Genomic DNA, 13998 nt, shown 5'->3' with positions numbered 1-13998 from the left:
CGTTTGTGCTGCGTTAGGGATTCGAACCCCATATCTTATGGTTTACAATCCGGAGATTTATCCGCTAGATCACAACATCGCTATGGTATAAGATGATTCTCTTGACATAGATACGCAAAATAAACGATTTATGAATCCATTTATTTGATCATTAATGTATTTTATTGCGTGATTGATCTTTACAATCTGCCATACCACCCCCCCCCCCCTTCTTGCATGTTTATATCTTCGCTATGAATTTTACAAGGGTTATCTGCCCCTCACTTCTGAAAAAATCATCCTTCTCTTATTTCAGAAGAGCCTCCCCGAAGAAAACCAAAGGCAAATAGCAAATAGCGAAGCGCGGGATGGACCCTGGCTTCCGTAAAAGGTTGGGGGTTAAGGTACAATGCCGAACAAAATCTCTGACAAACGAGCGAGCAAAAATTGTGTGCGTTTGTACTTGGGGAAATGCAAGATAGATTTTAAAGGGTAACTGCTCCCTCTTTCCTACCTCCTTCCCCACCCCCTTTAATCCGACAGTGGATATCCGACTTAACGAAAAACACTCTGAGAACTGCATGGGTTGACAGTTCGCTTTACTCAGCTTCTCGGTTATGTCGACAAATGTTTATCTGGAACACTTTCCCATTCATTTTCCGAGACAGACCAAACATTTGCCCGCCTCCAGCGCTTGTGGTAAGAGGAGAATGAAGGAGGGTGGAGGGATGCAGTACATGTAGTAAGATGCGTGGTACTCTCTGCACAGCAACTATCAATAAGGTCTCTACTAGTTTTCACATGTCTATTCACCGTTTCACGGCTCTTTTAACGGTATTGGGTTTTCAATGCTGATGGTTGTGTCGAACACGGGCAGTGCAATGCCATTCAGGAGTTCTTGCTGCAAAACTAGTTTTCACATCCTTCGGATTGCGTCCGATAGGCCAATAGATCAAATCACTTCATATGCTAAACCTTTTTGTGTGAAGTATTTCTAGTATATATATAGTTTTACGTTGTTTCTCCCTCTTACGTGGACCTTGGCGTATATCTGCAACAGCTTTAACACATGGACCTAGTTTAAATCAAGGGTGTGAACAGGATTTTGTCGATGTTCAAGGTTTCTAAGGAAGAGCATATATAATTCATAAAGTGTTTCATGGAGTCAACATGCGGCTGTAGTTTCCAGGATCGTCGCCGATTAAGGAAATGCATCCACTTAAACGAAGGAGCAAAACGACTCTACATTTTGCATCATTTTTTTCTTCAACTGAGAGTTAGACAATCATTTTCACTGATTAGCTAACCCTCATTATCTTGAAACCGCTGGCACCCCTTTGACTTTCAATTAGAAGATAACGCGCACACAACATTTGGCGCTTCAAAGGCACGCCCCTCCCCAGTTCTATTTCAAAATCCGAATACGCCACTGGAGCTGTATCATGATCATGAGAATAGGAAATCGGTGGCTAGATTTTGCTTTTTGTTTTATTTTCGTTTCCCTTCAGCGTCTTCCGATATTCCGGTGGGAATATATAGACCGAGCCCTGATTTAGTAGGATAATACACATGCGCACTTGAGGTCAGTACGGAAATTACAGTTCATGGCATTAGCCGTGTATTTAAGACAAAATCCAGGCGGTTATTAGACCCACCAATTTTATTAAATTCTTACTCGCGCATAGTCACAAAGTCTAAACTGGTCTGTTCACCTATATCACCTGGCCAAGATCAAGACAGGATTAGAAAGATATGGCGACAGAGAAACTAACATCAGTTGATGGTGAGATAACCAAGTGCGACTTCGAAATGGACGCCGATTTGAAGTCGAAAAAGAGCGGACGGGTATCATTGAGCAGGACCAAGGCAGTGGCGGTGGTTGTGGTATTCGCCGCCATTGTCATCATGGTAGGCCTTCTGTGTTTCTACGAGACCAAGCGGGAATGCGACCGCAAACACGCAGCTCTCATGAACGATCATGATGCTGACGACAAAGGTGACATCAACGACATGGACAATGAAGGGGCAGATCGACCACCGTCCACTCCGCAGAATAGATTCTTGACCTACCCGCCTGCAGAAGACGACCCGGGACCATGGAAGGGCAGACTACCTACTAATGTCATCCCCGACTCCTACGATCTCTATATCAAGCCCTACCTCAACGACGAGGACGTCGAGGGGACGAACAAAAGACGGTTCACGTTCGACGGTCGTGTGGCCATTCGAATACGATGCGACAACACCACCGACGAAATCGTGCTTCATCTCAGCAACTTGACGGTGATTTCAATCACCGTGGTCGATGCCGAGAACGGAGGCGGCGACAACTTGTATGATTCGACGTCGTACGAGAGTCGGTATTCCTTTCTTCGTATATTGCTTACTAAACGACTTGTGCAAGGACGATCCTACAATGTTACTCTTGTCTACATCGGAGAGATCAGAGAAGAATGGGATGGACTCTATCGTAGTAGCTATATAGATGACAGAGGCAATCTATCGTAAGTTACTTACATTTTTAATTATTTAAAGCACGGATGCGTACGAGGCGAGCGGGGTGGGGGGGGGATTAAGGGGGGGTTAAATATCTATTATTTGGACAACCGTCATATCGTTTCCGGGCAGCGAGGTGGTATATTTTCACGCATTTATATAACAAAAACAACAAAAAAGTGTTTATTTGTCGCTCGCTTCGCTGGATCGCACAATTTATAAACTTGAAAATGTATATACACATGCAAAAGACAGAAGCCCTTAGGTGAAATTCTGTTTGTACGCTTACGATCTTTAGTACGAATGATTTTTGCTCGAGACTCGCTTATTAGCGTCAGGAAAACCCTAAACTTTATAACAATTATGTGATTTTCACTTGATATTGATCAGCACAATATAATCCGTTTCTGCATCAACTTAAATGTCCTATACTCAGGCACGTAGCCAGAGTGAGCCGAGTTTGATGTTTGGGGGGGGGGGGGGGGGACACCTACATGTAATCGATCGAGGTAAAAAAAGGGGTCTAAAAAAGTTCAACCGATCTTGGAAATTTTGAAGGGGCACGTGCCCCCCCCCCCCCCCCCCCAACCGTGGCTACGTGCCTGCCTATATTAGTCTCAATTCAAGATGTAATGCCTGATAAAGATTTTATTACGGGCATTAACACAGTGACATAAGTATGCGTGGTATAGGTCCCTGTTAGAATTTAGCAGGGGAAGGCCTTTCATTTGAAGACCCGTGCGGGAGCACAGGTCTCCCCTGCTATATTACCTCCCCCCCCCCCCCCCCCCCCCCCCCCCCCCCCCACCCCCTCCCCACCGTCCTTACCAGTCTGTTGAAGATTGTACAATCCTGTACAATCTCTTGATACGCCTTTGCTTGCCGAAAATTATCACTTGCTAGACCAAATGCGCTTATTGGGAGTTGGGGGGGGGGAATGATGGAAATATCTCTTTGCAAAAGGATATTGTAATATTTTGAATAAATGCCATCTAGGTCTTTCGCTTCGAAAACTATCAAAGTATTTATTGACTTATGCCAGTAAAGTTTATAAAGCATGACAAAACACAAACAAGAATAAAATCGACGTAGAAGAAATTTAATATAAAAAAGCGGAGAGACAATTGGGACAAAAGAAAGACAAAAAAGAATAAGGGAACATAATTCAACATAATTTTTTCAAACAAAGTTCCTAAATATTACAGTTCTGCTTGAGGTAAAGCAGAGGTAAAAAATATAGCCAAAGACGGAGAGAGAGAGAGGGGGGAGGGAGGGGGAGGGGGGTGAGAGGCTTGAGGAGATGGAAGGGAAAGGGGGCGGTGAACAAAATGATGTTTTTGTAATCTACCCTATTTAATATGAATGGTAAGACGATTGACACTGAAAGTTCAGCTGCCTGAAACGCCACAAACAACTGTCAAGGAGTATGTCAAAATCACTCCACATAATTGGATAGACAGATCGAAAGGAATGTCGCATCTTCTTCAGGGGTTGTCTAGAAGATCGTTCTCATGAAATCTAGCTTTCTGTACGACATTTTGCTCGTTTGAAGATTTCCCCCGCGGTAATTTCCTGCACCCAAAAAACGAATTATGAACTTTAACCCTGAACACATCACTATACCTGAATTATAGTGAATGAATGTACTTTTTCTCTTTTTTCTCACCCACATTTGTTTGTTAGCATTCGTACATAGGGAGTAAGTCATATTGAGGCAATATGGTATGATGTTTGGGCACCTCCGCTAAGGGCCTCATTCATTCATTCATTCATGTAGAGCCTATACATGAATTGTTTATTTTGACTGTTTTAAACGCTAAATAAACCTGAACTCTCCCCCCCCCCCCCCCTCCTCCATTCACTCATCTCTCTTGTCCTTTTCTCGTGTTCACACAGGTGCATGGCCCAATATTTACTTGGATTTTTTTCTCTCTGAGCTTGACCTCTAAGCCCGTTTTGATGACCCCTCTACTCTCATTCCCCACCATCACAAGTATTAACGAACATTATGACATCCATTTTTCGTCTGTTGTGAAACAGAAGGGCGTTGTTCTCATATACCGTTTAGATAATGCCCTTTTGGCTCTCAACAGATGATTCATATTGTTATGTGTCTTGATAACAATACACAATCTAACTGATCTGTTTTGCATTTCTCCTTAAGGCTCTTTTAAAACTGTATTCCTACTTAAAGTTATTGCTCATTAATTCCCAATCATGTCAGTTAAATAAATCGCTTATGCTCTTTAACTGTTTTAATGTATTTTCTTTGTATAACATGTTAATTTAGCCCGCTTCATATTAAATGTTGCCACCCGTGATCGGTTGTGTTGAAACATGAATTAATGTAATCACGATACGACTTCTCGAGAATTTACTTTCTACTCCATCACAGGTGTAAGTCATTATACAAAAGAACACGGATTACACATTTTATTTTGATACACTTTTCCACTGAAACGAAATATATCTGAACATAGTTGTCTCATTGCAAGCATATATTACGTAACACAGTGGCGTACGCAGGATTTTTTCAAGGGGAGGGTTTTCAAATCGGGCCCAAAATTTCGCAACGACTCAGCCAGCCGCTGAATAAAGGGGGGGGGGGGGGGGGGGGGGGGGGGGGGGGGGGGGGGGGGGGGTAAGAGGACACTTTTTTTTTTGGGGGGGGGGGTCTCGAAATTTGAAAATTTGACATTTTGTCCAGTTGGGGGGGGGGGGGGGGTAAGGTCACCTTTTAAAGGTCACCTATTGGCAATTTTTTTATTTTTTATTTTTAATTATTTATTAAAAAAAATAAAAATAAAAAAACAATAAAAAGGGGAGGGGTTTTCCAAAATAACATACAAAAAACATACACATAAAAAAAACTCGAGGGGGGGGGGGGGGGTTAACCCCAAAACCACCCCCCTGCGTACGCGCCTGACGTAACATATAGTATAGTATAGGATAGTATAGTATGAAATAGTATTGTATAGTATAGTATTTATGAACTCTATCGACCCCCTCTCGGGATATGAAAATATGACAAAACTAAACGTATTGATAAGTATTACACTAGTTTGATAAACATTATATTAAAAAAATATATATTTTGTACATGACTAGTCGTTCTGGCTGTTATGCAATGGCGCTCTTGAACTTTTGTTTTGGTGTCTGAGAAACTTGCATCATACTAGTTGTGGCACATTTTGGTCTTTTTTTTAAGCTGACAACTACAAGCAGGATTAGATCATTAGATTCTTGGGGTCTGACCAGTTGACCAAAGGCCCGTAAGCCCGTAAATATGAAAAATGTTCCCCGAGACCAAAGGTCCGCCAGATCGCATGTGTAAATAATGTGCCATAAGCTACATGTATATCTATGTGGGCCGTATTCCGGCTGCTTATGGTTGACAAAATATGTATCATTTTATGTCTTGCTCATAAGGAAATAAATAAATAGTTATAAAGACCCTAGTGCACACAAATTTATCACTACACGTTTTTTGCATACACCATTGCAGCCAGGCGCGTGCGAGGCGGGGGGGGGGGGGGGGTTGAACCCTCCCCGTCAGTTGTTTTGTTTTTTATGTGTGTGTTTTGTAGGAAAAAAACCCTTCGAATTTTGTTTTTTTATTAAAAAAATAAAAATAAAAATTACTTAAAGGTGACCAAATAAATAAACTGACGTTACCCCCCCCCCCCCCCCCTACTAAACGAAATATCGGTAGTCATAATTTTCGACATTCCGGGCCAAACAAAATTGATTGGAAATCGTCTGGAGGGATTACAAGAACAGTAATGTGGTGGAATGCATCAACCATAGTTCTACACTCTAACCAAGATAGAAATAAAGGGAGATAGAATGAGTACTATTTTTTGTTTTGGATGGTCAAAGAGGCCCACACTTCCTGGAAGTTTCGGGGGGGGGGGGGAATCTTCAGGTTTCAAATAAAAATAGGTTCTTCCAATAATCAGCACCTTAACAATATTTGACGGGCATCATAAAATTTGTCAGCGTGTTATTGCGTAACATAATAGGTAACGAGATCCACTAATAATATTTTGAGGAAATGTCTTGACTTTTCTGCAATCGACGTCTGAATCAAGGGAAGTAAATTTAAGCGTGATAAAAAGTTGCACTTTAATATTGGTCTTTTAGCTAAACAGATGGGTTATTTCTGCATTTTTTGGCAGCCAATATCACCCAAAATGTATTTTTAAATACTAAAAAAAAACATTAAAAAATGTCATTATTGGGTGAAGGGATCATAAACATCAAGCTATACGCTCACAAAAATGACAGCCAAAAGCCAAATGTGTGCGCGCAAATAATATGTCGTATAACTGCACTCAAATGGTTTTCGGTCTCGCGGGCCTTCGGTCAACTGGGCTGTAACCACAGTCCTAGACTATCAGTGTCACTTGTGGAGAGTATAACGTTAAGATTCATTATGAATATAACTTATGATATTTAATGTAGTCGACTGTTATTAAACTTGCAGCTAATATTCAAGCATATTATATTTGGAAAGCTTAGATCCTCCTCTTTCATTTGATGCAACTCATAATAATGCATATTTCACGCATGAGTGATTAAAATCAATTTGGAGAGACGAAGCCGAAAAGTCGTTTGGCGGGCGGTATCTGAATTTGAAAGAGAAAATCACATTTCTAGAAAGTTGAGTTTCTGCCCTTTCATATGACACCTCATTCAGGAAAAAATGAGCTAGGATCCCCCCCCCCCCCCCCCCCCCCCACTCAGTGCTATTTAGGGTATACGTATGCTCGTTCACTCCCTTTGAAAGCATCCCCTATCTCAGGACTTCCAACATTTCTGAACTCCCCTTTCGCGGACTTTTTCTGCCTTGGAGATCCCCCATAAATCCGGAACAATGCTCTATGTACCACCCCCCTATCTATGATATTCAAGATATTTTATAAGCCACTTTTTAAATTTCTCAGGATTCCAAAGAGAGATAGAGAAAAAAAACACCCCCCTTTTTATAGAAATATCCGGGTGAAAAGTCAAATACATGTACACCCCTTTTTTTTCTTCTTCTCGGGCCGGACTTTGTAGAGCGAAAAGTACCCTTTTGTGGGGGGGGGGGGGCGGAAAAAACTCTACTTTTGGAGTATAATCCGCGCCAAGAATAGTGGAACTCACTTTTAAAAGAGTCATTCAACCACTGCTAAGGAGTGGATTCCACAATAATTGTGAGTGTATTTAACTCCAAACGAAATAATATCTAATATGAATTCTTGAAAGTGAGGTTCTCACTCTCATGCGTTAAGTAATAGAACAGAGTTCGTCAAAAGCAGTTTTTTTTTTTAAAGTCATGTGTAATATTGCGGTTAAATGAAATTTACATGTACATTTAGTAACTTCCACTTTTTGATGTATAAGTATGTTTAAAGAGAAAAATTATCTTTCATTTGGACCTGATCAGATGAAGCTAATCAATCTTGAATGAATACAATGAATCTTGAACCATGAATTCATGATAGATACAATAGATGATAATGCATGGCATATTAGAATGCTATGACTTCACCTCACATCTATTTATAATTGTAAGAATATAATATGTGCAATCCAATCAACGCATTATACCTCAAAATATCAGCTTCAAATATTCCGCAGATGTTACTTCGACAAAGATTATGCTACTTACACAAATATACATGAACAACAATTCATTATTTTTTTCCATCTTGATTGATATCGAAGTCAAACGTAAACAATTTAAAACGATGATCTTTTGAAGCGCTGTTAATCATCAATAGTGGTATATTTTGTCCCAGAATTCTTTACTTCAAATAACATTTAACATTTTGAGAATGTCGTAAAACATGATTATTTTTAATTGATTTGCCCCGTAAAAATCTGGACGCTTAATAAAAGAAAAGTCGTCAACGTGTAGGAAAAACATCAACAACACAACAACAGCGACCAAATAGAAGAAACGAAAGGCCTGCAATTTGTATACGTCTAGATCTGTCAATTTGGCGCTTTGGCAGCGTGACAGAATGGTTTATAATCTAAAGGGAAGATGTTCATGTCATTACCTCCAGTTGAGATGTTCATCATGATAAGCAGAATCAACAAGCCGTTGTAGGATACCTGTAGAGGAACATTGAGAATTTTACACAAAAAGGCGGTAGGAGTGGGATGAGGAGCTAGATATTTTGTTCTTATTTATTTTTATGAATAAGCTATCTATTCCAGAACAATTTAGAGCACAAACCGCGTTTTGTAGCTATTACACGTTATTTATGATTTTTTTTTCTTCCGAGTGGGGAGGAGTGCCATTTTTAAAAGAATGGACTATAGAGTGGTAAAATGCGACGATATCAAAAATCTATTTTTAGAATTTATCAATTTTGTTTTCTTCTTCAATTTCCGAAAGAGCATATGTCCGAATGTCGAAATCCCAATTGGCTGAGATATGACCATCTGAATAAATAGATTTCCTATAGGTGTTATTTTGCTCTGGTTCATGACATTACAAGTAGTAGTGTGCGTAACGCATACCAACAAATCGTTATCTGAAGCTTTATCTCCTAATGATGACGAATAATCTGATCCTCGACTGATTTATTTCTTACCTAATAGCTTTAATAAATGTATTAATTCACATTTAATGAAATACACAATATTCTTAACTTCATAGTACAATTCGTTGCTAATTTCTAATAACGTAGTATTACACATAATACAAAAATATGATTTTCTCAAACAAATTAATAAATTATAACATAATAGTCGTTTTCCTAGATAATAATATTATTAATCATCTAATTTGTTACAATTCTGAGGTATAAATATTGACAGTAGATTGGAATGAACGCAATGATAGTATCTGTACCAAAACTTCTCCAGTACCATATAGGTATTTTAAACAGATTTAAGTACTTGACCCCAAAACTAAATATATTATTAATGATTTACAACGCTTTGATATCCCCATATCTTTAATATTGTAATGTTGCCTAGGGGTCTTCAAATAACTATGAATGTCTATGTTATTCATATTGCTGTAAAGGGTTTCTCATTCCAGCTTCCTTGCCCATACTAGTCCATTATTTTCTAATTTGAAAATAATACCAAATGTATTTGATCTTACCTATTATACTCTAGAAATGTTCATGTATTCATGTTCCGAATAAAATTATCTCTCTCAGACACTGAGACAGACTTTATATCAATATCCGGTTTCACTCTTAGAACACATAATACCTGTATTTTATTTCTTCTGTTCTGAAGAGACATGATAACTCGATGTTCATTAAAAAAAAGGCATTATGGACACATTAAAACTGATTTTTAACAGAGCTGGCCGGGGCTCGAATCGAAAATAAGCGAAGGTCTTTTGGCCGGTCTTTTCAGCTATTCCTATAACGGAAACATTGAGTTTATGGAAAATAGAAGTGGGCTTATAAATCTATTTTCATTAAATAAGCAGTCTTTGCAATGTAAGATATTAAGATTGGACTTTTCTTATTCAATATTATTATAAAATTCTTTAGAAGGTAGTAATCGCAATGCTAATTATTACCGACTGATGCAAGTACACAGGGTCATTTGAATCGAATAGCCATGAAGTAATGACCTACATTAGAATGCGAGAACGGTCAAAGGAGGTGGATCCTTTTAATAGTTGGGCTCGTATATCATTTTGGATTGGTGTGAACATGTGCATAAAGTCCACCGCACACTATACCATCCTCCTGCGATCCGATTTTCGAAGAAGTGGCAATTATAATCAGATATGGAATTCTAAACAGACATCTTCTTCCTGATATGTTTTTTTAAAAAATGATAAGAACCTTAACGTTCAGACGTCTACTGCATTTGACCCTTCTTTTCAGAATAAAATCTAAATCGACTTCGAATCTTTAACAATCGCACTACCGGTGTGAAGCCTGAAATTCCTCAAAATTTAGATACGATTAATCATAATACTATTCAGATCCTCGGCCATTAAGGTATAACATGTTTGAATGTTGCTATAAAAGGTTATTGCAGATCGTATAGTGTGATGTGGGCTTTAGTAATATTCAGACGAGAAATGCATAACCGGGAAGTTAACATTTTGAAGAGGAATATCAAAACAAAAACTAAGTGTGTCAACCTTTTTTTATAGGCAACTCCAAATTGATCGTGAACGAAACCATCTTAGTGGAATAATTTCTGTTGTATTATGTAAATGCAATATCTCTGATGATTCATGAATGAAGTTATTTTACTTTTTTGTTTGTTAATATAAATACTTTCATTGCTGTAATTGTCATGAATAATGTTCTTATTGTTATCGTTAATATATTGCTACGAAATTATTCACCCCACCCTCTTGATTTTCTTGTTTTTCTTGTTCACCTCTTCCCTCGCTCATCATGAAGTTGGATGGCTGTCACTCAGTTCCAGCCCGTCTCTGCCCGCCATGCCTTACCCTGCTTCGATGAACCCATCATGAAAGCCACCTTCAACGTTCTTATCAAGCACAGAACCCACATGGTCGCCCTCTCCAACGGCCGTGAGATGGACACCATCGACCACGGTGACGGGTGGTCTTCGACGAGGTTTGAGACGTCGCCGGTCATGTCCACGTACCTCCTCGCCTTGGCGGTCGGTGTTCTCGACTACAGAGAGATCAACACGACGAATGGGATTCGGGTAACTGTAGTATGCCCGCAGTATTCCGACAGTCTTCGACACCGACAGATTTCGAGACCGACAGCCCTCGAGACAGACCTCGAATAAGACGGACGTATCACGAGACCATCAACTCACGAGACGGACGGCCCACGAGACCAATAAGTCAAGAGACGGACACAACCGTTAGACTACGAGACCGACAGCCCTCGAGACAGACCTTGAATGAGACGGACGTATCACGAGACCGACACGTCACGAGACGGACGGCCCACGAGACCAATAAGTCACGAGACGGACACAACCGTTAGACTACGAGACCGACAGCCCTCGAGACAGACCTTGAATGAGACGGACGTATCACGAGACCGACAACTCATGAGACGGAAGTCCCACGAGACCGACACCCCATAATACGGACGGCCCATGATACCGACAGCCACACCCTCAGAAAAGTTGTCAGAAACCACCCCGAGAACGATTAGTCGGTATCGTAGGCTGTCGTTCTTGTGAATCCTAGTTTTCCCTTACAATTTCAATGTCTTATCCTTATATTACTTTCACCATACACATGTCATTTGTTCTACTTCTCCAACGTGGGTACTTCCTTTCATAGTTGCTATGTAACTATAGGCCTACGTGTTGAAAATCAATTCAAACGGTATGGGAAACAACGTGATGTCATAGTGCGAATCACTATTTTGTGATGGTATAATTCTAACTTTCTATTTATTCTTTTCCCAGTATGCTGGGACTTCTTCTTCTTCTTCAAAATCAATAGAGAGGTTGTCTCTGTGATGTAGAACATGAGAGTCTGGTAAACCGTAGAATAAACTGTTACATTTCTTTCATTCATTCCAAATAGTTTATTCAAATACTTTCCGTTCATGTTTTTTAAGATATAATTCTGTTGAATGATTGCTTGATTAATGGATTGATTTATTTTTTCAGCTCCGAACGTGGAGTCGTCCGAACGCCATAGATACAACTGCATTCGCGTTGGAGTCGGCCTCGTCACTCATGACGCACTTTGAAGACTACTTCAGCATCCCGTTTCAGATATCGAAAATGGGTAATAATAATAATACTCAGTTTTTATATATCGTTTATTAAAATCACTAAGCGCTCCCCAACTTGGATATCATTACCCCGGCTTAAACTGTGCTGCCATTGCGGCGCTCTAGCATTTCAAAGAATTAATTCCTGCCAGGTACCCATTTACATCACCTGGGTTGAGTGTGGCAAATGTAGATCAATGTCTTGCCAAAGAACATTAGTGCCGCGCCGGGTCTCGAACCGCGGACCTTGTGATCGACAGTCCGGCGACTTAACCACTCGACCACGGCACCTCTAGAAATATAGATCAACTTGGTTATCAGTAATGTCATGAAATCGCTCATTTAACTGCGAAAAAAAGGAAACAGTGTTGTCGATGTATGCTACGACACATTACAATTGTTTATTTTTAAATTACCAAAAAAACAAACATAATTTCCCTCCCCCTCCCGCTTGTTATATTAGTTTTGTCAAGACATTGGGCGTTATAATTTCTAAAAAGAATTTAAACGAGGACAGATTTTTGTTCAAGTTTTGTCAGGGTCTGCATACACCCGTCCCCCCATCTCTTACAATGTGCACTTTCAAGAGAGGTATACTTTTATTGCCAAATTGTTTATAAAATTCTCAAGTGATCAGAATATGAAAGATAAAATGAGGAAACGTAAAAGAGAGACACCGAGGGAGAGACAGGGAATGAGAGATAGAGAGAGAGAGAGAGAAGAAAGATAGAAAGACACCAATAATATATTATATATACAGTGCGTCCCAGAAAAAACGAAACCGAGAATTATCGATGTTTTATCATAACTTAATCACAATTATAATCAATAAATGACACATAATTTTGTAAAACTTAGATCCTCCTCTTTCATTTAATATTTTAATGCAACTCATATGATGCATATTTTACGCATGAGTGATTAAGACAAATTTGAAGAGATGGTACCAAAAATTCATTTGGCGGGCGGTATCTGAATTTCAAAGAGAAAATCACATTTCTAGAAAGTTCATTATCTGCCCTTTCATAATATTATGACACCTCAATTAGGGAAATTGAGCCAGGAATAACAAAGTTCTGTTTGTTTGAAGTAATGCTTGCATTTTCATAATTTGATTAAACGAATTCGTTTTTACTAATGGAAAACATTTATGCAATCTCTTTTCCACTGCCCACTCTTATTTCTCTTTCTCCCTCTCCCCTCCCTCTCCCCTCCCTCTCCCCTCCCTCTCTCACCTCTATTTCTCTCCCTTTTAACCTATATCTCTCTCTGTCTATTCTCTTTCTATATACCGCTCTCTTTCTCTCCCTTTTTTAATTTGTATATATCTCTCTTTCTGTTTTTCCATATAGACATGCTCGGTGTTCCCGATTACGGACATGGAGGAATGGAGAACTGGGGATTGGTAACCTACCCAGAAAGCGGACTATTCTATGACCCGGATGTGGATACTAGGTCAAGCCAGGAGAGTATGCTTACAATCATTGCGCATGAAATTGCGCACCAGGTATGTCTTTCGTATTATTCGATTTCACTCAAATTAAGATGAATTAAAAAAAAGGTTTATCATAAGGAAACTATTGGCATGCATTTCCCAGGTAAGTGTCCCAAATAGTAACGAAAATACAGGTCAGTGGGTATCTCACAAGACTAGTACTACTCTGACATCACCATAAACAAATGGTGTCAAGCTATGGTTCAGCTATTTCAGACAGTTGAACAGTTAATCATGATAAGCAGTATGTGACATGTTGCTTGGTAAGACCAGGAAGCTGTAATGACAATGATTGATTATTATTATTATTATTATCATCATTATTATTAGCCA

General features: G+C 39.5%; 1 protein-coding gene across 1 annotated transcript in view; it reads left to right on the top strand.

The window, feature by feature from the left end:
* Positions 1-583: 583 nt before the first annotated feature.
* LOC590806 (aminopeptidase N) overlaps positions 584-13998 on the top strand; it is a 28777-nt gene continuing 15362 nt past the window's right edge. Inside the window, exons 1-4 of the mRNA XM_030972867.1 lie at positions 584-2483; positions 10860-11133; positions 12064-12184; positions 13523-13677. Coding sequence (XP_030828727.1) covers positions 1732-2483; positions 10860-11133; positions 12064-12184; positions 13523-13677 — 1302 coding nt within the window. The 5' untranslated portion in view covers positions 584-1731. The remainder of the gene's footprint in view (positions 2484-10859; positions 11134-12063; positions 12185-13522; positions 13678-13998) is intronic.

This window comes from Strongylocentrotus purpuratus, unplaced genomic scaffold, assembly GCF_000002235.5.
Source record: "Strongylocentrotus purpuratus isolate Spur 01 unplaced genomic scaffold, Spur_5.0 spur5_scaffold_6, whole genome shotgun sequence".
In the NCBI taxonomy this organism is placed as follows: Eukaryota; Metazoa; Echinodermata; class Echinoidea; order Camarodonta; family Strongylocentrotidae; genus Strongylocentrotus; species Strongylocentrotus purpuratus.
The sequence above is the reverse complement of the archived record's forward strand: the minus strand, read 5'-3'. Positions and strand labels throughout refer to the sequence as shown.